We start from the raw sequence: 21,996 nt of genomic DNA, 5'->3' as shown, positions 1-21,996 counted from the left end.
GCTTAGAGGGTCAAGTGCGTCATACAGCGCAGATAAACCGGTGCCTGCCACTGTTTTGGTCCGCATCCGTCCGGCCGTACTGGAATTAATGCAGTACGCACATTCTTCGGCCAAACAGGACTCTGAAAGTAGGCTTTCGCTAAGCAACTTTACGAAAGCTGCCGAAGGATGAGAGAAGCGAAGCAGACCGGTTAAAAGCCGGGAGAAATTGTTTCATTATATTCAGGGGGCCCACCTGGCGTCGTGTGTAAAATTTCGTGTTCGAAATGAAGGGTCAAGCAGTTACGTGATCCTAGTAAAGTACGATCGCAACCGCGGCGCGAGAATTGCCCCGAGTTCCTGTTCTGCTTCGAAGAGATGGTATCTGCACTTCATGGAATCGTTTCACTGCCCTGAGGAGCTTTTCGAGCTAAGAATAGTGAGGCTGATTCGTTGAATAATTAATTTTATTTCGATTGAGTACATGATTGATTAGTTGCATGATGGTGTTTGACCTAAAGCGGCGTAATTATGATGACGTGAGCTCTAACATTTACTCACAGCGTTGCACACGATCGAAAACTATTTTCCGAAACCTGAATGTTTACTTAATATACTATATACAAGAAAAAGAAAGTTTAAAATAATCAGTTTAAAATGAACGATAGTTTCTCTGGAATCGACAATCCTCTATAGTTTCCTTTGCCCCCCTTTTTTTTTCTTTCTACCATACATTACTATTAAAGGCACGGAGAAATTGGCAATACAGTTACTATGATTCGCTCACGCCTCAGTTTACTGACATATACGGGCTTGCCTACTTGGTTGCAGCGCGAAGACATGAAGCACAAGACGATGGAAGACGCTATATCCTATACCAACTTGCACGGCGATCCATCTTGCGAGTTTACTGACCATTTGGCGAGAATCGTTACTACTGCTTCGTTTACATGAACTCGACGCGAGCGGGTCGAGTTCAAGTAAGTCGATTTCGTGAGTTCACACAAGTAGAGTGTACCCAAACCGATACGATCACGTCTACACAAATGTCGCTGAGCGGGTCGGGCTAGTTCCCAAGTGGATTGACCAGACTCGCCTCGACGCTCGTTATGCAGTTAAACCCGATAGCGGCCCGACAAGTCGACTCGACGCGACTTTGTCATTGTTCGCGTAAACGTACACCCATTACGTGGCACTGCTGCCTGTCACCATGCGCGCAGTGCGCACCGAGTTGGCTTCGCCGCCATGCTGGGTTGCACTTTTCCTGCGAGAAAATTCCAGCGACTATTCCACCAACTGCCTTTCTTTTCCTGCTGACACAGCTGCTGGAAAGGACAATGGCACGTTCCACCTCGCGCTGTTTGGCCCAGCATCAGGAGGCGGTCGAGCCATTGCTCCATTGTCCGGCAAGCGAGGGTTTCAATTAAGCGTCGCTTGTTGCTGCTGCAACCTTCGTTCGCGGTCGCTGAACGTCCACTACGCTGTAAGTCAGCCAAGCTACGGGGCTATCCCACTGCAAGGTCGAACAGTGCTCTGCAGACAACAGTCATGGCGCAACTGTTGTAAACAAATGTGAAACCACAACCTTCACAAATGCCAGAGTGAAAATGCGAGGAAACATCCTTTTAAGGTGTCAAAAGCTGATCCGAGCTGTGCCACTAAAGATAAACACGGGGTCAGCTTATAAAGAATAGTTTCTATTAGTGAAGAAAATAAATCCCACACTTGCATTTTCCACAGTTCACTCCGAAACTATACAATTATGATGACGTAATTGCGACGTCACGCAATTACGTCGTCGCATACCGTGTAGAATGCACCCGATGCACACAAACTACATTGAGGGGTATAATACCACATGGAGTTGCACCCCGTGACGTCATGGGTAGCTTGCCTTGAGAGTTTAGAAAAGGTGTGCCCCCTCTTTCATGTGTTTCGTTATTGAGTTTTTTTCTGACTAACGCTGATATTATTGCATAGTTCTTTTAGATATTTGCTTTTTAGGAAATCAGAACAAATAGCTGTTGTGCCAGAAGTCTGCAAACTGACCACATGCACCGCTCAGGCCCCAAACAATTCGGCTTCACGCTAAACGGTTTCTAACTCACTCCTTATAGCGTCGCCATTACTAAATACCAACAACAGGACAGAGAAACAGAAAGTTGTGTTCGCATCCCTACTGCATGCCCACATGTCTTCAACAAATCCCACACTTAACAAAAGGTCTTAAAAAAAAAAAAGAAAACGCCAGACGGCTACACAAGCTCACTCTGCATAACTGACACGCTAAATGCGACAAAGATATCCTCGCCATCTTCCTTGAATTTTTTTCTTGAACGCACTTTGCACATAATAGCCGATTTTTCAGCGTGAATATTTTGCGAATTGTCCAGAAACGGAGACAACGCATTTAAACTACGAGGAAAACAAAAATTGGCGCGTCACGTAAACTGCCATCTAGAATTGCTCACGCTTCATGTTGTGTATAGGAGACACAGGTGCTTGCGTCACTGGTCCAAACGAAGTTACCACAAGAAGAGAAGCTGTCGCGCCTGCTTCTCGATCTTGGTTCCATTATAATTTTTGTTTTCTGCACAACACATAGCTCGAATTAGCGATGATTTGCGAGCGTTGGCGTAGCGCACAGAACCGCGGCGCTGCGCGCGAAGCCCCCCTTTTATACATCGCTGCCAAGAGCCCCAAGAGATCAGGGCGTTTTGCCACGTCCTTGTCCGCTTGTCATGTCTGGCAGTGCCAACAGCCTCGTGATTCATGTACAGGTATAATACGCTCGCGCGCGCGCTACAAAGACGTGCGCCAGAGAAGACGTCGCATCGACCGCTCCCAGACCCCGCACCTCTGCAGCCTGTACGTGCATTGTCTGCGTGCACGTGGTGCGTCCTTTATCAAGGCGAGGCGAGCCTACATGCGCTTGCGTGAACGCTAAAGTATAAATGTCACTCACGTATGCGACTATAATGTAAAGTCGGCGTCAAAAGTTGAGAGACCACTAGGTCTGAGAAAGTTTTGGATTTCACAGCAGTTTGTGACTGTGTTCGGTCTGACTGCACGCTTCATGCTGTTAGCGTGTTTTAGAACAGACCGGAAGTCTAAATTCAAGGCTTCCTGCCAAAGCAGCGGGAATATTCAGCTTTTTCTTGCGTCTCTAAACATTTTGGAGCTTGCTGTACTCTCGGGGATAGAAGTGTACGGGCTCCGTTGCAACAAGGGAAGCTCTTCGCTTGAATTTCAGTTGCTCTGTATCAATGCGGGAATGATTTGGCGAATTTCTTTTCTGTTAATGCATGCAAAACCCTTGTAATCTAATGAATAACTAGGTACGTCGCAAGAACTACCAGAGGCTGAGGATGTTTAATTAGGGGCTATGCTCTCAAATCGTATGCGAGGTTACAGTTTTCTCGCAAATCTCGGGACCTGGGCACTTTTGTCCCCGATAGTACTAATAATAATATCTGGGGTTTAACGTCCCAAAACCACGATTTGATTATGAGAGACGCCGTAGTGGAGGGCTCCGGAAATTTCGACCACCTGGGGTTCTTTAACGTGCACCTAAATCTAAGTACACGGGCCTCAAACATTTTCGCCTCCATCGAAAATGCAGCCGCCGCGGTCGGGATTCGATCCCGTGACCTTCGGGTCAGCAGTCGAGCGCCATAACCACTAGACCACCGTGGTGGGGCTCCCCGATAGTACACATACAGGTGCGCGATAAGTGGGAAATCGTAGAGAGGTCGCAATGTATTTCATAAATTCATGAAAGACGCCAGTTAGAACTAGGGAGTGTGGAAGGAAGGGTGATCCAGAATAGCGGGAGTGAAGTTTTCTAGAGTGCAATGGCACCGGAGTGATGAGTGCATATATACACAGAGTTCGGAAGAAAAGAAAAGTAGACTGCATGGACGTGTAGCTATCGTTTGTAAGGAAAACCAGAGATGTTCGGGATTTGCACTGTTATGTTGAGTATCGGTGGCAGGGGAACATTGGAAGTTGAAAAACCATGATTGTACAGGTCGAGCAGGGGCGTAGCCAAGGGGGGGGGGGGGTTGGGGGGGCTCAAACCCCCCCCGAAATTTTTGAATTTTGCTTGCATATATATACATGCACACATACAAACGCACGCACGAACATACATAATGTATGGTTGAACCCCCCCCGAAAAAAATTTCTGGCTACGCCCCTGAGGTCGAGGTAGTAATCTGATGCAAGCTAAATGTTGTCTGCTACCGCCAAGTCGATTCTTTGAAGACGTGGATATCCTTAACGCAGACGCGCACCCAGACACGTGAATGAACACGAACCCGTAAAGTGTATCGTCATTGAAACAACAGGTTTGAGGACATCCCCATCGTTAAAATTGAATAAAATTGACCTTTGTTAAACTGAATGAAATTCACTTGACTTGACTTGAAGCCACGCGGAGGCTGTCATCTTAGCGGCAATAGTTTGTAGCGCGTAGCCCTTGACATCAATAGTAAACACCGCGTTCCCTAAAGTCTTAAAACGCCATCTCAAAACGCTTTCGCCTCCATTGAGATTCTTCTACATTGTCCAAATACATCGGCGACATGGTGACCTTTACGGGCCAATGACATTTTTCCCACTTGCTTGCACTTATTGGGAAGATTTGCGAACGACCCCGAACAGGGGCGTAGCCAAGGGGGGGGGGGGGTTGGGGGGTTCAACCCCCCCCCCCAAATTTTTCAGTTTTGCTTGCGTATGTAGGCACGCACACATACAAACGCACGCACGAACATACATAAAGTATGGTTGAACCCCCCCTCCCCCCCCCCCCGAAAAAAATTGCTGGCTACGCCCCTGACCCCGAATCACATCAGCCGATCAGTCGTCGAAAATCCGTCATCAATATCTCACTGATAACATCTCTACGATTTCGCATCTTCCGATCGAGTTGCGACATGGTATACGATGCGGGGAGCATACTGTCATACCGCAAAGGTCAAACGTTCACGCCGCACGCTCAGCGGCGTCGCGTAGCGGCCGATAGAGGGCCCAGCGAAAGGACGAGGGAGGCGGTAAACAGGCCTGACGTCACTCGGAAGCTGTGCCAGACACGAGCTACCGCTGAGGCTCCTTTCTTGCTGTTGTTGTGCTTTGGATGTCGACAGACACAATAGGTTTTTGGCAGGTGTTACGGAAGAACCGAGGCGATCCGGAGTGATCGTAAATTGCAATTCGCCCTTTGTCCAGCTATTTGCTATCGCTATCGGCACGCGTTCCATCGGAAGTTAACGAGACAAAAACACGTCCGTTAGCCGAGCATCCCATTGTTTCGTGGCGATGCCGAGATGTTCAGTGATTGGGAGCAGATGGCGCCTCTTCAAGTCAAACATGCTGCGATCACCTGAGGAAGCAATGGAAGTTTCAATGGAAATATATGGAGAAGTAAATGGAAATGGTAATGAAGAGTGAAGGTGCACATTACTGTGTTGGCTATCCTGGAAACATAGCGGAAGAGTTCACTCAACTGACAAATACTTCGTCGAGAGGCTTGCACGACAAGCGAAGACAATTTGGAATTGTTTGGTTTGCTTATTCGGGATATTGCTGATCACGTGCTGTTGTCACGTGGCCTTTTCCCGGACAGTCTGCAAATCTACTCAAGTTGTACATATTACTTGCATAGCAGCTAGAAGATGCTGATGATAGCTTAGGAAACCCAGATTTACATGTCCAGCTTCGTTATTAGGGATCTTTAGAAACAGCGCATCCAAGAGCCTTAACGTCACCAAAAATACATGCCTCACTTGCGTTATGTTTGTAGGCTTGTTGACTTGTCCACTAAGACACGGTTAGAAAAATCTATAATTCCATATTCTCAGTTATTATTGTTATGGGTCGAAGTCAGCGTAAAGTCTCGGCTGCTGACCTGTAAGTTGCGGGTTCGATCCCGGCTGCGGCGGTCGCATTTTCGACGGAGGCGAAAATGCTGGAGGCCCGTGTACTTATGTGCACGTTAAATAAACCCGCAAGTGGTCAAAATTTCCGGAGCTTTCCACTACGGCGTACCTTAAACCTAATCGTTGTTTTGGCACCTAAAACTCCAGCAATTATTATGAAGTCAGCGTAAAGTGACACGTGAAGGCCTTTGTCACCATCACCAGTAGATAGAAAGGCAAAATGTGCGTGCTTATATCTGAGGCGGTCATCTTACCTCGCCGTTTGCGGTAGCCTGTCAGACGCAGCAGGCCGTTAGCATTGCGCTGCAACCGGCTTTGCATGAGGTTGGCCTTGGAAGGTCGCCTGCCGATGCAGCCGCTGTAGCGTGGACCCACTACCGTATCAAAGCTCGCGTGCCGACACACCACGCACGGGACGGAACCAGCGCTGATTTTGCGCGCACGACTCGATCCCATCTGCATCTTGCAATCTCCTCGAGAAGGGCGAAACGTCACTTGAGTGAGAACGTCGTCACGCGAACATCGTGCTTCAAAGCTCCGAATCAACTGAATCCTGGTCAAGCGATCCCAATATTGAACGAGATCGTCTTGTCAAAGGTCCACGCAACAAACTTTGCCACTCGGGGGATTGACGAGGCTGGCTCTGATATCCAACGTCCCACAACCTGAGACAGCGTAATGTCTTGCAATGTCACGTCACTAATGTCTTTCAGCGTCACTCCGTCACGTCAAACGGCGTAGCAGCAGTTCCCAGTAGCCAATGCGGTCGTAGTGGCCCCCGAATTCGGCACTTGTACACGGAGCACCGATAATCATCTATGTCCTTCCTGCACTGTCCCAACTCCGCACACAGTCAGCTTCTGTGCAGTTCACCGATCGGCTGAAGTGCCACCGTACTTTCCTAACAATCTCAACCGCGCTGCAACATTGTGTGACGTCTGTGGTGATAGGAAATCGGGCTTCTTTCTGTCTTGCGTCGCATACGACGGTGGTGGGGGACGTCCACACATGCTTGTTCTGGGGAGAGCGGAAGGTGCGGTCGGTGCAATTATCGATTGTTTCTAGGCTCGCATTTGGCTGGAGATAAGGGATAAGCTGCTGCCGACACCAATTTTTTTTTTTTCGCGCGGGAAGCACACACAAACGGAGGAGGCTCTGTTCTTATCGATGTGGCGCGATAAACAACGTGGTGCTGCAGAAAAATGGCAACCGCACTTTGGAAACAACAGTTTCCTTGTTCCTTTTAAATATAAGAAATAAGGTATAAATAAACTGTAACAATTTATACGCCATGGAGCGCTCATGACCAGGAGATGCGCACAGTAATAGGCAAAGGTAAAACGCAGGTCGGTGAAGACGTCTCTTGCGATCCGCCGCTTGTGAAATAATTAACCAGTTGCGAAAGTCGTCTGACATCACATGATCCTCATTTTGCAGTCCCACGAACTTCGTGCTGTAATTAATACGAGTCTGTTGATGTTTTCTACGCGGAGCCACATCATGCACCAGAGTCTCGTTTCGATTGTTCGGCTGTTGTCCGGGCGGCGGCCAAGACGACAGTGCTGCACCAGGACACCTCGGCTCCTATAGCTAAGCGACCCATGCATGATGAGCCAAAATTATGAAGCCCTCTGATAGATTTGACAGCTAGATAGAACATGCTTTTGGTCAGGCAAGACCTACGGACATCGCCTTATTTTTCAAATAGATACGCACCTTGAAATACGACGTTTTATCTAAGCCCTGGTCTGCCATGGTCGCCAAGTGTTTAGGAAAAAAAAACATACTTATTTGACATCAAATACCTTTAATATTCATCTAAAATTATTGTCTTTTTGCGATTGTTTTGTTTGCCGCGCTGTCAAGCAACTACCGGCGCTACGGCCGCGCTGGATGGAATGCTACTTTTAAAAGTAACGTTCCATCAAGCGCGGCCGTGGCAGAAAAAAACGTTTACGAAGCCACACACTTGATTGAGTGGATTCTAATTACAATGCCACAGCACCACGCAAATTCGTGAGTAATAAGTGATCAGCTTGTATAACGAGGCTGCCCGATTACCGACAGGGAGCGCCCGATGAAGTGGGTTCTCACAATCATCTTCATTTAATATCTAAAAAAATATGGCCTCAAAGCCGATTAGTATTAGCATTAATTTTCTCCGCATTCTCTATACACTTTGTTTCAAGTCTACTTGAAGGCGAAAGTAATAAAAACCTCGACCCCTGCGAATTCTCAAAACGTAAGCGGACCTGTCGATGTAACTCACCGATAACCCTGGAAAGAAAAGCGATACCATCTTTTCAGCAGATACCCTTCGCAGTCAATGAATGACCGATAGATAAAACATCTGCGTCGAGTGTTCTTGCTGCTGCGGCCCTTCTCGAGTGGGAATAATAAAACGGGCCTTCGAATGTTGGAAAATTTATGTCGTCTGATGGCCGCTTGCATTGAAGGCGTGTTGCGGCGTTTGGGTTCAGCTTATGGCTAAAAGGATAACGACCCGAAAGATCGAGACGATACACAGCAAGTGGCGTTGTGGCAATTTTATTAAGACATATTTAAGACATTAAGACATGCGAGCAAAGCGACGACTTGATCAAAGCGACGCAAGTGGTGATAAATGACTTGTCATCTTGATGTGAAATTTGCTCACTGCAGACAGCCATACACTCGTCAACAATAATTCCAACGCGTGATCGTGTGTTACATGTCGCGGCGCGTTCAATCGTGCATCCAAAAGCCAATCGTTATCCAAAAATATCGTTAGTGAACTGACCATTCTTGAATGGGAGTCTTCCCGCCCCAATGGACTGGGGTGCAGAGCGCACAACGCGACGTAGAGCTATAACTATCTCGTTTCATCAGTCCGATAAGCGTATACCTGTATACGAGATCGAAACAGTGATAAGAGATCTAACCTGGCGGAGATTTCGGTTGCCAAAAGAAGAAAAACCACGAACGTTATAAAAGAGAACCACGTTAGCTGTGCTGAATTGAGCGCTGTTGCGTTCCCAAACCGCGATTTAATTATGAGGCACGCCGCTTGTGGACAACTTCGCATTAACTTTGACCGTATGCGTATATTTAAAGCGCGTCTAGATCTATATACGCTAGCAGGCTTTGGCGCGTTACCTTCAGTGAAATGCGGAAGCCGTGACTATAGGATCGAACCCGACACCTCGAGCTCTGCAGCGTCGTGACGCAACAGCCTCTCGGCTACCGTTACTTGTCTTTCTGTTGTACTTCACGTTAGTGTCGGCTAGCCTGACGTTAATAGACAGATTTAGTTGGGCGTCCGCAACAACGTACGGACGCAGCCTGCCAGCCATTTTCTATGGAAGGCTGCGTCCGTACGTTGTTGCGGACGCTCAACTAAATCTGTCCAATGCTTTGTATTGTGCTCTATGCCGATGATATTTCGACGAAAATTACGCCACGAGTACATAATGATTAATTTCCCTGCCTGTTGCTATCGCCCAGCTGCTATGCTCGGGCATCGGAAATGAAAGTTGCACGAACGTAAACGGCGTGAAGTGTAAAAAAAAAGCATCAGTTAGTTCTTGTTATGACTTCTGGGGCTGTGACTTTCTGCCCACCATTGTAAGTCGCAACCTCGTATTCTCCATCGGAGCACATTCACACCTCTTTCGTTCATTTATCGATATCCCTCTCGAAGAGGCCTTGCTCCCGCGTTCTTCTTTTTCTTTATTGTTCTATTACATTGCACCACTTATTTGGCCTCGGCGATATGAACTGACGTCAGTATCGACACTAAATCCGTCACTGCACAATTGCGCTCGCGTTCGCCCCCAAGTGGTTCGATCGCCTGAGAGTGCATTTCGCACTATGTACCGCTGAATTTCTAGCCCGCAGTGACGCACGTAAAGGTGATTACGAAAGGAATGAAGGAACTGTCCTCACACAATGGGACACAGCTGTACGGGACGGTGTGAGACACGCCTCCGGGACCGCAGATGCGTCGGCAGCGCATGTTACACGCCCCATTTAACAACACGCTTTGAGCATGTGCACACTTGAGCTCAAAAGCGTCTCTCATTGCAGGCACCGATAGCTTCTCAGTCCAGAGATTTCGAGACGCACCCCCCCCCCTTCCTTTCTTTGTGACGTCCCGAGTGCACTTAGCGGTTTTCGGTGGCTCGCTGACGTCCCCGTAATCTCGAGCCGTCGGTGGAAGCTGAGCGATAACGCCATAGTTTTCTCTCAAATGCTAAGACAAAAGGTTGAGACGCGCCGCTATCGAACGTTCCGTTTGCCTTTCCTCGAGAGGTATACACTTATCACTTTTGCTCATTCTCAGTGAGCTTCACTGCAGCGCTACTGCACATTTTCACAAAGTTTGAGGTGTGTAAATAACACGAAAGAGCAGCTAAAAAAAAGAGAGTGAGAGAGAGCGAGAATGAAAGAAAATAGATGAGCCATTCAAGCTCTTCTTTCACTTAAACGTGCATCGCCTCAGCTCCGTAAGCAGCAACCGTATCGAGGTCACCGTCGGGGAGGCCGTTCGACATCAGGACGTTGGAAGTTTTAACGTTAGAGCACGAAGCCCCACTAAGGCGATGGGTTCCCTGTCAATGCACTCAGATTTTGGAGTAACGCCGATGAAAGTGTCATCGCTGGTTCCACCTGATCTGCTCCAGTGTGTTTCTCAAATCAGCACCTATACATAAGAGCGACATCTATGGAAGTTGTCGACAGGGAACGTGATTCCCAAGACGCAGAAGTAACTGGCAGTTACGGCTGTACGTAAGCGCGGAAGTTCGCGGGGATGGCGGCGTTTAGAGGCAGTACAGAACGAAAGCTTATTGTTAGCGGCTTTAGCTTGTCTTCCCCTAATGGAGAACCCTGCGCCCACCTATTACGAAATTCGGCATCGTCGTGTATATTTTACTCAGATTTCGAACAAATAGAGATGCAAGAATGCGGCTGAGGTGAATGTGCAACCATACCATTTTTTTTTATTTTTCGTTAATGTTCTCAAAGTAAATACACACACAAGAATATTAGAAAATGTGCTTATACTGATTCGCCCAAAACAACCGTGAAAACACGCTGGACGAACTTTTCCACCTGCGTTCAACATGGACATACCGTACCGTAGTTTGTGCTAGAGGCGCTCGAAAAGACACACTTGCCCGTTTCTTCCAACACATTCTTCCATCGCGTGGAAGCACGAAGTGTCGTACGAGAAACTCGACACCGGGAAGGATGGCGCTCTAAAGGGGTAGAACAATAACTAACGAAACTTGAAAGGGCAAGAATAATATAAGTCTGGTAAAACGAGGAATTCAGAAAGAATGAAATCATATTTTAAGTACATCTCTTGTTCTGGTGCGTCATTGTTTCATATTCCATCGAAGCCAGAAAATATCGATAATAGCCGGGCACTTAATTTTTTTTATAGTCGCAGTTAATATTTAGCAATTAGAGCAGAACTGAATGTACGTCTATACCTACACGTAAAACTTAACGTCTCTGAAAAGATTATCTGAAAGCGAAGCTGTATGAATTTTTTTTTTTACGAGGCCACTGCTTGGAATCAAATGAACCTACAGAAAGGCATAGGGCTCATACATTGAAGCAAAACGTATGTGGGGAGATTTACTAACGCTAGTAGGGGCATGGATACAGTGAGTAAAGACATTCGAAGGCGTGCCATCTACTATTTTATACAATTATCCAACTACAATACTAACATCGCGTTGCTGTTCGTCTGAGCCCTCTATGCGCCTATAAATTTCACGAAACAGTGAACGCAATCTCCCCACAATATCTGGAGACTTGGGGAACTAGTTGGGAAATCGCATGAAAAAAACCCGGATGCTGAGGCACTGGGACCATTGAACGCTAAGTGACAGTGGTATGTAGTAGTTGTAAGGGTTAGTGGTCTGGAGGACGCACTCGAATGTACACTAGCAGCTTCCTCAAGTCTTCCTCAAGGATACGGGGCTCGTACTAGATGCCAATAAGTCCGGTGATGTACTACAATTGACGCCCTACTTTAACCATCCGTGAACCATCCCCTGCATACACTGCGCTGAATCATTGTCCAGAAACTTAACTTTCGAAGTCTAAAAAAAATAATAATGATTGCAAAGTATTTCGGAAGCGCCTAATTTCCGCATAGAACAACGGGCTGTCGTAACTGACTTGTCGATAAATTACAAAAATAATACTAAAACTGTTTTTTTTTTCCTGAGTCGTGTGCAAGGAGAGATACAGCGAAATCACACAGCATACTGATAGGCATACAAAGGTGGTTCATTATGCTTACAGTACTCATGATTACTTGTTCCGGTTACCACATCTACTTCAATGAAGTTGTTACGTCACCCTTTCTTTCCGCGTCTTATTTCAAAGACGGTTACGTCAATGTAGAATAATTAAACCAGATTTGCACCTACGTTAGGATGGAACTCGTGTGAACTTACGCATACACGCGTGGGAAGACATACACCGTGGTTTCTCAATTCGTCTTCTCGTCATGGTCACCGGAGCCGCACCTGGTAGCCATCCGCGATGGTGCTGGGTTCTTTCCATTGCGCGTATCCCGGTATTTTCAAAGCGAAAGCTTCGCCTTCGAAACACATTCCGAAGAGCATCGGTAGTCCGTTTGATTTGTCGCGCACTAGTGAACAATTCTCGGACATCCACGGGGCGTCTTGCTGTAGACGTCTTGGCGGCTACTCGATCCCCTAGAAGCCCTTGCTTGGTGCAGTTTGCTTTTCACCCTCGCTTCTGCAGAGGCACGTGCACAGTGTTCTGCACATCCAGACAACGTCTTCCGATTCCACCGGTCAACTACTGGTTTTTCCGGATGTACACACTCTTCTAGACATATGCACAGCGCCACACGCACTGCTCGGCTGTGGCTGGACTTTCTGAGGGCCTTGGTGGTGGCGCTCCAGTCCCTGACCCCGTAGGCTGTTATACCCGCTCGCAGCGGGTTGCTGGCGTCGGCAAGCCAGCGTATTGCAGCAGGCTAGACCGCAATCGTATGTACGACTCGAGAAGAAAACGGGTCGGCGATAGTGGCGCGTTCAGTTTTCTCACAGCGCGGTTGCGACGGCTACGAAACTCCTGCCGGCGCGTTTATTATTATTTTTTTTTCTCACCGTCGTGTATAGCTGTCACGGTCATTCGAATTGGGTCTCGAGCGCCGTAAGGGATCCCCGTCGTGTTTGTGTGGTGCTGAGGCTGCACGAATTCTGAGACAGATACCGCAGTTTCTCGAATGTAGGCTGACACATATTCCTCGAATACGAAACGAATATGAAACAATCGGGTCGGCTCGGGTTCAAGGATGAGGTGCTTCCACAGCATGCTGCGAACACCGTACACCGTCTGAGAACCACAATGCAAGTGAAAATTGTGGTTGGTAGAAGGCATGGATCGTACCCAGATAGCCGCGTTTCTGTCTGCATACCCTGTGGGGAGGAAAAAGGGAGTAGAAAAATACGACAGAGAGAGAAGAGGAAGGAAGGAAGGAAAGAAAGGCGCGGTGAATTCGCGAAGGCGTTCGCAAAAGATCAGTCTTCCTCAAGAAGCACAAAATTTACGTTCGGTCGTCAACGCCACCTTCATAGCTTCGTTCCTTACGATACGAGGAGTCGTAACATCAAGCTCGATGATACAGCCCCTTTGTCCCTTTTGTGTGCAGGCAAAATGACTTATGTGTATCTACACACATTCATTTCGCGTAGGCTTGTTACGTAGGCCGGCCTATATTAGAGCAGCTACGGTAGCTTCGGGCAGTCTAGGCGCGATGAGTGCATAAAAGCGCAAAATGGAAGGCAACAGGCCGAAGTGACGAAAGCAATGCGGCGGCGTCGGGGCCTTGAGACCGAGTTTCTTCGTGACGATCCTTGGCAGGGAGAGTATTCTGACGGAGGGTCAGGATAGGCAAGGTCGGCTGGTGAGAGAGGACACGGTGCAATACTGGGCGGGGGGGGGGGGGGGGGGTTGCGGGAAGGAGTCATCGGCAATGAAGGGTATCATTAAATAGCGCACATACTTTTTTGTTGTTGTTTATTGATATACGGGAGATTTCTCAAACGCGCGTGGTGACTGGCTCATGGAAAGATCATTTAAGGCAGGGCAGGACTTTCGCCCAGTGAAGAAATATTCCCGCCAGTATTTTTCTTCCTCGGGCTGTTGCGCAAGTGCTCGTGGGCTCGCAAAACAAAGCGGCACAAGAGCCCGACGGAATGAAGCCAGTTCTGGTTGTTTACGAATAAAAACATTTATTCACTCTGAACGCCGGCTACGTATTGTGGCTTCTTATATAAATTACGAAAGAAAAGAAAAAAAAAATCAGGATCCCTTGCCGTATTGGGAAAACTGGTGGCAAGCGAAGCTTGACACGCCTGACTTCTTTCTTTCTTTCTTTCTTTCTTTCTTTCTTTCTTTCTTTCTTTCTTTCTTTCTTTCTTTCTTTCTTTCTTTCTTTCTTTCTCTCTCTCTTTCTCATTGCTCAATGCTCCCTTCTGTTTCCTTCCTGTCGGAATCGGACCTTCATCCACGTGCTTAGCCGCGCAACACTTCATTTGCTACAGGCAACAACGACGGTCATGCGCTCATATCCAGGCAACAATGAAATGTGTCAACGTGGAACGACAAGTCGCCTCGATAAAAGATCAGATTAATATATCAGAAACGGGTGATCACCGACAAGCCGACGATCGAGAGAGAATCAATTATACTGAAAGAAAGGCGTATACGAATACGCACGTAGCCGGCCCACCTTCGAGGGCCTAATTTCTCGCTCGCCGGCGCCGCCACCGAAATCTGTGAATTATAAGAGCTTCGCTTAAAATGATAAGTTAAATATAGTACCGATTTTAGCAAGAGGAAGAACGATCACTTTCCAGTGGTGGCACCGCTGTACGAGGAGCGGCGCAAACAACAGGAAGCTTCTATATTTTTTATTTTCCTTTTTCTGTCGTCACTAATAGTTAGTATAAGAAGCGGTTGAACCGATACCCTTTTCGAAGTAATCTCGCACTCTTTGAAACGATGCGATTCGTTTAGAGCTGCTGTACTGCAGCGTTTACAGCATAAACTTAGCGCTATGTCGTCGCGACTTCCCGCAGGTGTTGCGGGACATAAGAAAAAGAAAAATAACACTATCGCACACATGGCCTCACAAGCGTTCTCACGTGCGCATCTTCTTATTTTTAGCCAATTTATTCCGCGACCTTGCGCACAATTCAACAAAACCTGGAAAACAACAGCGCGCGTGCAACAATATTTTTTCTGTAACAGCTGCAACTGATTTTGCGAACTTGTCGCGACCTGCTGGAATACAGGACTGTGCACAGACACACAGATACAGTTCTAGGTGCAACCATAAATAGAATGTAAAATATTCAAATACTCAAACGCACAGAGAAGGACGCACACGTGTGTGTATACGCCGTGGCCTTTCTTTCTTATTTCATGCTTTAGTATTAACGCGATAGCGTTAATGTTTCGCAGAAATTCCGGTGTCGGCGTCGGTGGCGTTGCTTGTGAGCGAAAAATCACAATCTTGTCCGTGACCGAAAAATCGAGAAAGATGCAAATAAAATAAGTAATAGAAATCTTCGGTTCGAGTAAGAATCGAACCCAGGCTGCCTGCGCGGCAAGCATGTGTGCTATACCACAGAGCCACGATATTGCTTGAAACTTCCCGAAAAAAAACACTATATGAACGTCATGTGGTGGAAGGAGTCTCGTTAACGTATGTAATATTGCGTGGCTAAAGCATAGAATCAGGCGTCAAAACATGTGAATTGCGCAACGAGTGGGTGTTTTAAAGGCCCACCCATTACAAAGCGCTCAGACATACTTAATCATCATCAGCAGCAAAAGTATCAACAAAGTGATCAGCTGCGTAGGTTCGCGTCTTGCCTTACGGACCCGTGGGCCCTTCGCTGATTCGCAAAAGGGAGAATCATGGCGTAGTGGGCACTGCGTAACTGTACTTGCAGTAGGCACCCTAGGATGGTTTGAAACGACCAATGTTACGCGCACAATCGTTCGTTTTCTTACGGCACGGTTGAGGCATGCTCTGAGAACCGAAGCTAGGCTAGCAATTGAGAAGGCGATGCGCCCGGGGCCCGATTACGCTATCGCGTTCTACTCTTGAAGGCGAAGCTCAAGCGAATTTATTCATAAAAATATTCGTACATGAAGCTGCACAACTTGAGGCATTGCACTGTGGTTTCCACTAAACGAAAAGAAATTGTCTGTCTGATTATGTGACACATTGACTGCGCGTATGTGGGGGATTGGTCAACGCACTAAGACGAAATACCAGTGCATAATAATAATTCTTGGGGTTTAACGTCCCAAAACCGCGACATGAAAATACTAGTGCAGTGCCCTGCACTTATTTCGCGCAATTTGGAAATTCGAAGCACGGATCTAATTCACCCCTATTAAGTGGAGTTTGCTTCTTTGACATGTTTACCTGTAATGTCTTCCCACGAACTCTATAAAAATTCTTATTACCACTGTGATATAAAGCAGAACAAAAGAAAAGGGAAAAACTCTGGTCTGGTGACACTTGATTGTTTTCAATTTGCAACGACTTACAGAGCGAAACGCCCAAACCGAAATGCAGGAAAGTGGCCCGAATGGCAAGCCAAGTAAATGAATTCATCCTTCGTTTGGTGGCGCGAATCCAAATGGGCGTCACCAGCATAAAAGACGTGGCTAACGATAGCACGACCCGTTGTTCAAGGGGGTTAGTTGTTTAACGTGTTCAGAACGATAGGGTCACCTCGGCACGTAGCACGAACTCTTTTCATGTACTTCATGCACTTAGCGCGTCCAGTGTGAAGCAGAATCTGCTGCCGGCCGCATTCGCATTGCGCTACATCGCACATGAACAGCGCACGGGGCTTTGTAATAGATTTAAACCGGAAGTAAACATTGGTGTGATTCGTTGAGGCGTTCCTGTCTTTGACCAGCATTTCATATTTCGAATCATGCTTAGCATTATAAATCCGGCATTGCAAAGCCGACCGACATTTATGCATTTATTCTGTATAACTAACGAAACTACTGATCAAGAGACGATTCGATAACTAAAGGCTTAGCTGAAATTATATAAAGATCGCCCATAGTGAAGCCATACTGCAGAATAGGGCTTATATTATGATATATGCAGATCGCTGTTTCTCTTCCTTAATCGGAAACCAGTTGTACCCAACACGTTGGGGAAAACGATCGAGAAAGCAGCTATCACTTTCTGTAGTGATAGTGCAATACGCTTAATTAAGCAAAATTGTCGGAGAACGGTGATGGTCGGCTACGTTGGCGCATAGAATATACGCCTGAAATGCTATTTTGAATGTGAATCACTCCTTTCGGCTAGTTGGTATATGTCGATCGTGGGTTGGAAGACTTTTCGCAGCGTAAGGCACTTGCGGAAGGCCAGAAGACACAACACGAGCACGTGGGCGCAGTTTCTCAGTTTCAATGTGTAATTTCAATGTGCAGTTTCAGTGTGTAAGTAGGAATGCAAATTAAATATGGGGCTAGTAAAATAGACAGAAAGTCACGGTGAGGTTAAGCAGCTCTAACAATTGGAAAGTATTCTAAAAAAAAGTGGATAACTCTAGGAGAACATCTTGAGGGCTCTGCTGAGCAAGGAACTCAAAAGTAATATTCAGGCGCGTAAGTTACTATAGCGGCTATCACTGTTGGTCCCAGGTCTTGGGTTAAGAGCTAGCTGCTGCCAAGTGTCGCATTAGAGAACGAGTCACTCACGGGTGATGCGAGGCTGGGACAGGCTGGTATTGTGGATGGGGAACATCCTGACGCGGACGCGGGTGCACGCTGATCCTGGCATCGGGTGGCCGATTGACAGAGGCCGCGACCGCGGCCCGACGCAGAGCTAGGAGACTTTCAACAGGTACACAGTCGACTCGAGTCCTCGGAAGCAGCAGTCCGGCGGCGACCAGACGAGAACGTTCCCAGGCGCCGCCACGCAGTCACCGAGAACTCCAGGAAGACGACGACGTCGAAACCAAAACACACGCTCGGTGCACGCGCTCTCCGGCTCCGCGCGCGTCGGTCACCGTACCAACACTCCGAGAGCAGCTGCCTTGCGCTTTGTACTAAAGCGGCCGCGATCTCACTGCAAAAGCAGCAAGAGTGCCAGGCAGTTCAGCTGTTTCTGATGTACTGCGCGGCGAGAGCCTGCAGCGATGAGGGGAGAGGAAAAGCTCGGAGGGCTGAACCGCTGGGCTGCTCCGGGGCCGCGCGGCGGCTGCCAGTCCTCTGCTAGCCCGTGCTGGCGGGTTTTTCCCGGCGCTCGCTCGGAGTAGTTCCTTGCCGCACGACGCTCGCCGGCGGAGTGAACGCGAAAGCGGTTGTTCGGGGAATGACCCTGCTTGTTGGGATGTTCGTTACTGCTGCTGCTCTGTATACACGCCGCTTGGGGGCCTTTTCCTGCTGCGGGCTAGGTCGCGGGGTTGGCTTCTTCTTCTGTGGCCGGTCCAGGGGAAGACCTGGTGGGAAAGAGGAGGTCCTCTGCTGGCACTCTCTCCCCTTCAGAGTGGTTCCTCTCTTCTACTGCGTTCCAAGCGAGAGCGAAAGCTGGCTCGGTATCTGTGTCAGACGTCGAGCCGCCGTCCATAATTTGATCGTCTTTGTTGTTTTCGAGCGTTCAGCTCTGCTTCGTTGACCGCCGGTTTGTCTGTCTGCACTGGTATTTCGGGTCCCGGCGTCGCGGACAAGGCCGTTGTACGAAGGCATCCCGGGCTTTTGTTCTGCTTTTGTTTTACTCACTTTTTTTTTCCTGGGGCGTCGCCGAAGACGGGTCCTCCACGCATGCCGGTAGTTTTCCGATGCCCCGGGTCATCGCCAATGTCGAAGCAGGGAGAATCCCTCCGCATGTACGGGTGGTGTTTTCGCACCCGAAGTACGGTCATAGTCGGCGTGCCTCTATGGAAAAAGAATTGGTGGGAGTGCCCTCGCCTAGAGGTCAAGGAAGGCAGCGTGAGCAAAGTGTCATCAAGCCATCCCTCACTGAACGAGGCTTCTCTCTCAATCGTTCTATTAAACCCGTCTATGCGTTGTTAAAGCCACACACACAAAAAAAGAATTAAAAAAGACAGTGACACAGCCCTCTACAGTACCTACCCCTGTACTATGTATATTACCACAGGTGGGGAGTTACTTGGTGCCTTATAGAACCCATAATTAAGCAGTATGTACCAGGGTTGCCAGGTCTAAAAGAAAAAAATAGCCGAAAAATAGAAAAGAACTAGCCAAAGAGTAGCCAAATTTAGTCAAAGGTTGCAAAATTAGCCAAATGTAGCCATAATTAAGTATGTGAAAACGACTGCGACATTTTTAGGTAAATGACTAAATGCAGGAGCCTTTCGGCGAATATGTAAATAAGAAGAGCCTCAGCCGTTCACAATCAGAATGGCTGAGATTCAAGCATAAATTGTTGACTTCGGCGATCATTTCGTGCAGGATGCTGAAGTTTCTTGCGCTTTTGAAAAAAAAAAAAAACACTCTGACGAGTCTTGCATGTCTTCTCTTAGAAGGACTTGAAGTAACATTCATGTGGCGACAGTAAAATGAATATCACATAACTATGTTTAAAGTTAGAGTGGCGTGGTTCGAAGCTTAAATTGTAGTGATTTTCACAATCTATTCTTGCGTGATACCAAAGTTTATATTCCTGAGTCACAGTCCGTACCTAATATGAAAAAAAAAAAATGACACAAGCAGTTCGTCAGATATCCGATTTCTAATCTCAATCAGTGTAGAGGGTCACATCCAATTACGGTTTAAAATATCGTTCAGCAATATAGATGGTCTGCTAATTGCGGCTCCATGAAACAGTTTTCCCCGATAGTCCTAGCCACGCATCCAAGAGTCTTTGCTTTTGTGTAATGCAAGTGCCAAATCAAGTTTTGTGAGCTGAAAACACGTCGTGGCCGCCTTGTTTTGACACTGCATACTGGAACAGCAGCGGCTGCAACATCACCACATATTGATCATTCCGTTAAAATTGAGGAGACAAGAAAGTAGCCAAGAAGCAGCCAAGTAGGCAAGGCATTTTTTTCTGTCGCCACCGGCAAGAAAAAGTAGCTAAATTCGCGCAAGTTAGCCACACCTGGCAATCCTGGTTCGTACACCGTATATTGACAATAATGTAGACTTATAATATGTTATTATGTGACTGCAGACAAATGAAGCCTCATAAACGTTTCGTTTTCTGCAAGGAATGGTACGAGCAGCGGACGTGACTATCAAACAATTAAGTCTATTAAGTTGCAAGACACGAAGAGTATTCCGCAATGTCAATGGATTACATGAAGTCTACAGAAATTGTTCAGTCAGATTATAGCGCCCGGATAAGCCATTAAGATCTTTGTGTTTCGTTGACAAGAACTAAATTTCTGCAAATGCACGGGCCGCTGCTTCAATAACTATTTATTTATTTATTTATTTATTTATTTATTTATTTATTTATTTATTTACAGATTACCTACATCGCCATATAGGCATTACGTAAGGGGGGGGGGGGGGGGCAAAAACATAACCAGAACAAAGGAACGCTTGCAGAGATATATACACACATACAGAAATATCAATATAACATTATCAGGAGTAACATGAGTATGGATCACCAAATACAATTTCGAGACACGTAGTACATACATTCGTTATTGCAAGAACAATTTCACAATATGGAGAAAAATAAATCATTATCTGTTATATTTACTAAGTAGATTTACTAAGAGATTGGAACAGTTTTTAAACTGTTCCAATCTCTTATTGTTTTAGGAAAGAACGAGTACCAAAAAAAAAAAAAATTGGCCGCGTATCTGCGTGCTTCGCTGCAAATGTCGTCTAAAGACGACAGAAGAGGCGCTGCGTGAGATATGAACGCCATCTGGCAATACGTCGGGAAACGTGAATGCTGTGTTGCGGGCTGGTAGTCCCGGTGCAGCAGCAAGCAAGACCGGCGGTGACCAACACGACCGGCGGGGACACCAGCCAGCCCGAACACGCGGTTTGGCGCGAAGCGCCGAAGCAGAAGAAACGTCCGCACTCAACGAGTACTCTCCACACACTCTTTTATATTCACGTCGCCTGGGTAAAGCAGGAATGCCAGAGCGGTGCCCCATGGCACTCGTACAGTGCAATACTGAACTGAAACCGAAACACAACAATGAGCTCGCGCAGAGGGCACGGAGGAAGCCAGGTTTCGGCGCAGTCGCATTTTCAGCGCAGCTTAAGAAACTAGGGTCTCTAGAATTACGTATCTATGTATTTTCTATTAAAGGAACACACCACCTAATATTCACCTAGTGCTGTTGCGCCCCAGATATGCGTAATGTTTGCTTTTTGATCAACCATGTACACAAGTATGAACCTAGTGAGCCGTTCACGATGGCTGGCCCTTGTGCAAGTGGTTCAACTTTGGCCGAGTGGCTGAATAATCGAGGGACGTGCCGACAAACAGAAAGACAGACAGAAAGACAGACCAAAATTTCTGCGTTTAAGTTCCCCAAGAAAGACTATCGTCTTTAAAAGTGTTGGCTCTGCATATAAAGGTAGAAATCTTTTTGCTATTATCACAGCGAGTGGATGTGTAGTATGGTTCACCAAGGTAGCTATGACGATTAATACCTGTGTTAGAGTTATAGATCTGGTGCAACAGCTTAAGCCGTAGTTTCTGTCTACGTACACGGAGCAGGTCCCATCCCAAAGTTGCCTTCATTTGAGTAACGCTGGCGTAGGGGCTGTAATCATATAAAACAAACCTTGCCGCTTGGTTCTGAAGTTTTTCAAGTCTATTTATTAGATAGTCTTGGTGGGGATCCCATATTACGCATGCATAATCAAGTATAGACCTGACTTGCAAAAAATATAAAGTTTCCTTGATTTCGCGCGTCGCCTGTTTGAAATTCCTGCGGATGAAGTGAAGCAGCCTACTAGCGTTTGCTATGGCCGTGTGAATATGTTTGCTGCATGTAAACGATTCGGTAAAAAAAACGCCGAGATACTTATAATCGCAGTGTATGTTGATAGGGACGCCGTA

At 47.1% G+C, this 21,996-nt stretch overlaps 1 protein-coding gene across 2 annotated transcripts in view; it reads right to left on the bottom strand.

Annotated features, from left to right (window-relative positions):
- The window catches only part of LOC119393315 (uncharacterized), a 41,405-nt gene extending 23,468 nt beyond the window's left edge, over window positions 1-17,937 (bottom strand). Inside the window, exon 1 of one of the 2 annotated variants that reach the window (XM_049416205.1) lies at window positions 17,697-17,937. In XM_049416205.1, the coding sequence (XP_049272162.1) occupies window positions 17,697-17,778 (82 nt within the window). In that variant the 5' untranslated portion in view covers window positions 17,779-17,937. Of the gene's footprint in view, window positions 1-6,172; window positions 6,396-17,696 lie in introns of those variants that run through there. The other variant, XM_049416204.1, reaches the window with a different exon arrangement.
- Between the last annotated feature and the right edge of the window lie 4,059 nt (window positions 17,938-21,996).

The sequence above is a fragment of the Rhipicephalus sanguineus genome, chromosome 5 (assembly GCF_013339695.2).
Source record: "Rhipicephalus sanguineus isolate Rsan-2018 chromosome 5, BIME_Rsan_1.4, whole genome shotgun sequence".
In the NCBI taxonomy this organism is placed as follows: Eukaryota; Metazoa; Arthropoda; class Arachnida; order Ixodida; family Ixodidae; genus Rhipicephalus; species Rhipicephalus sanguineus.
Note: the sequence above shows the minus strand (reverse complement) of the source record. Positions and strands in the feature narration are given on the sequence as shown.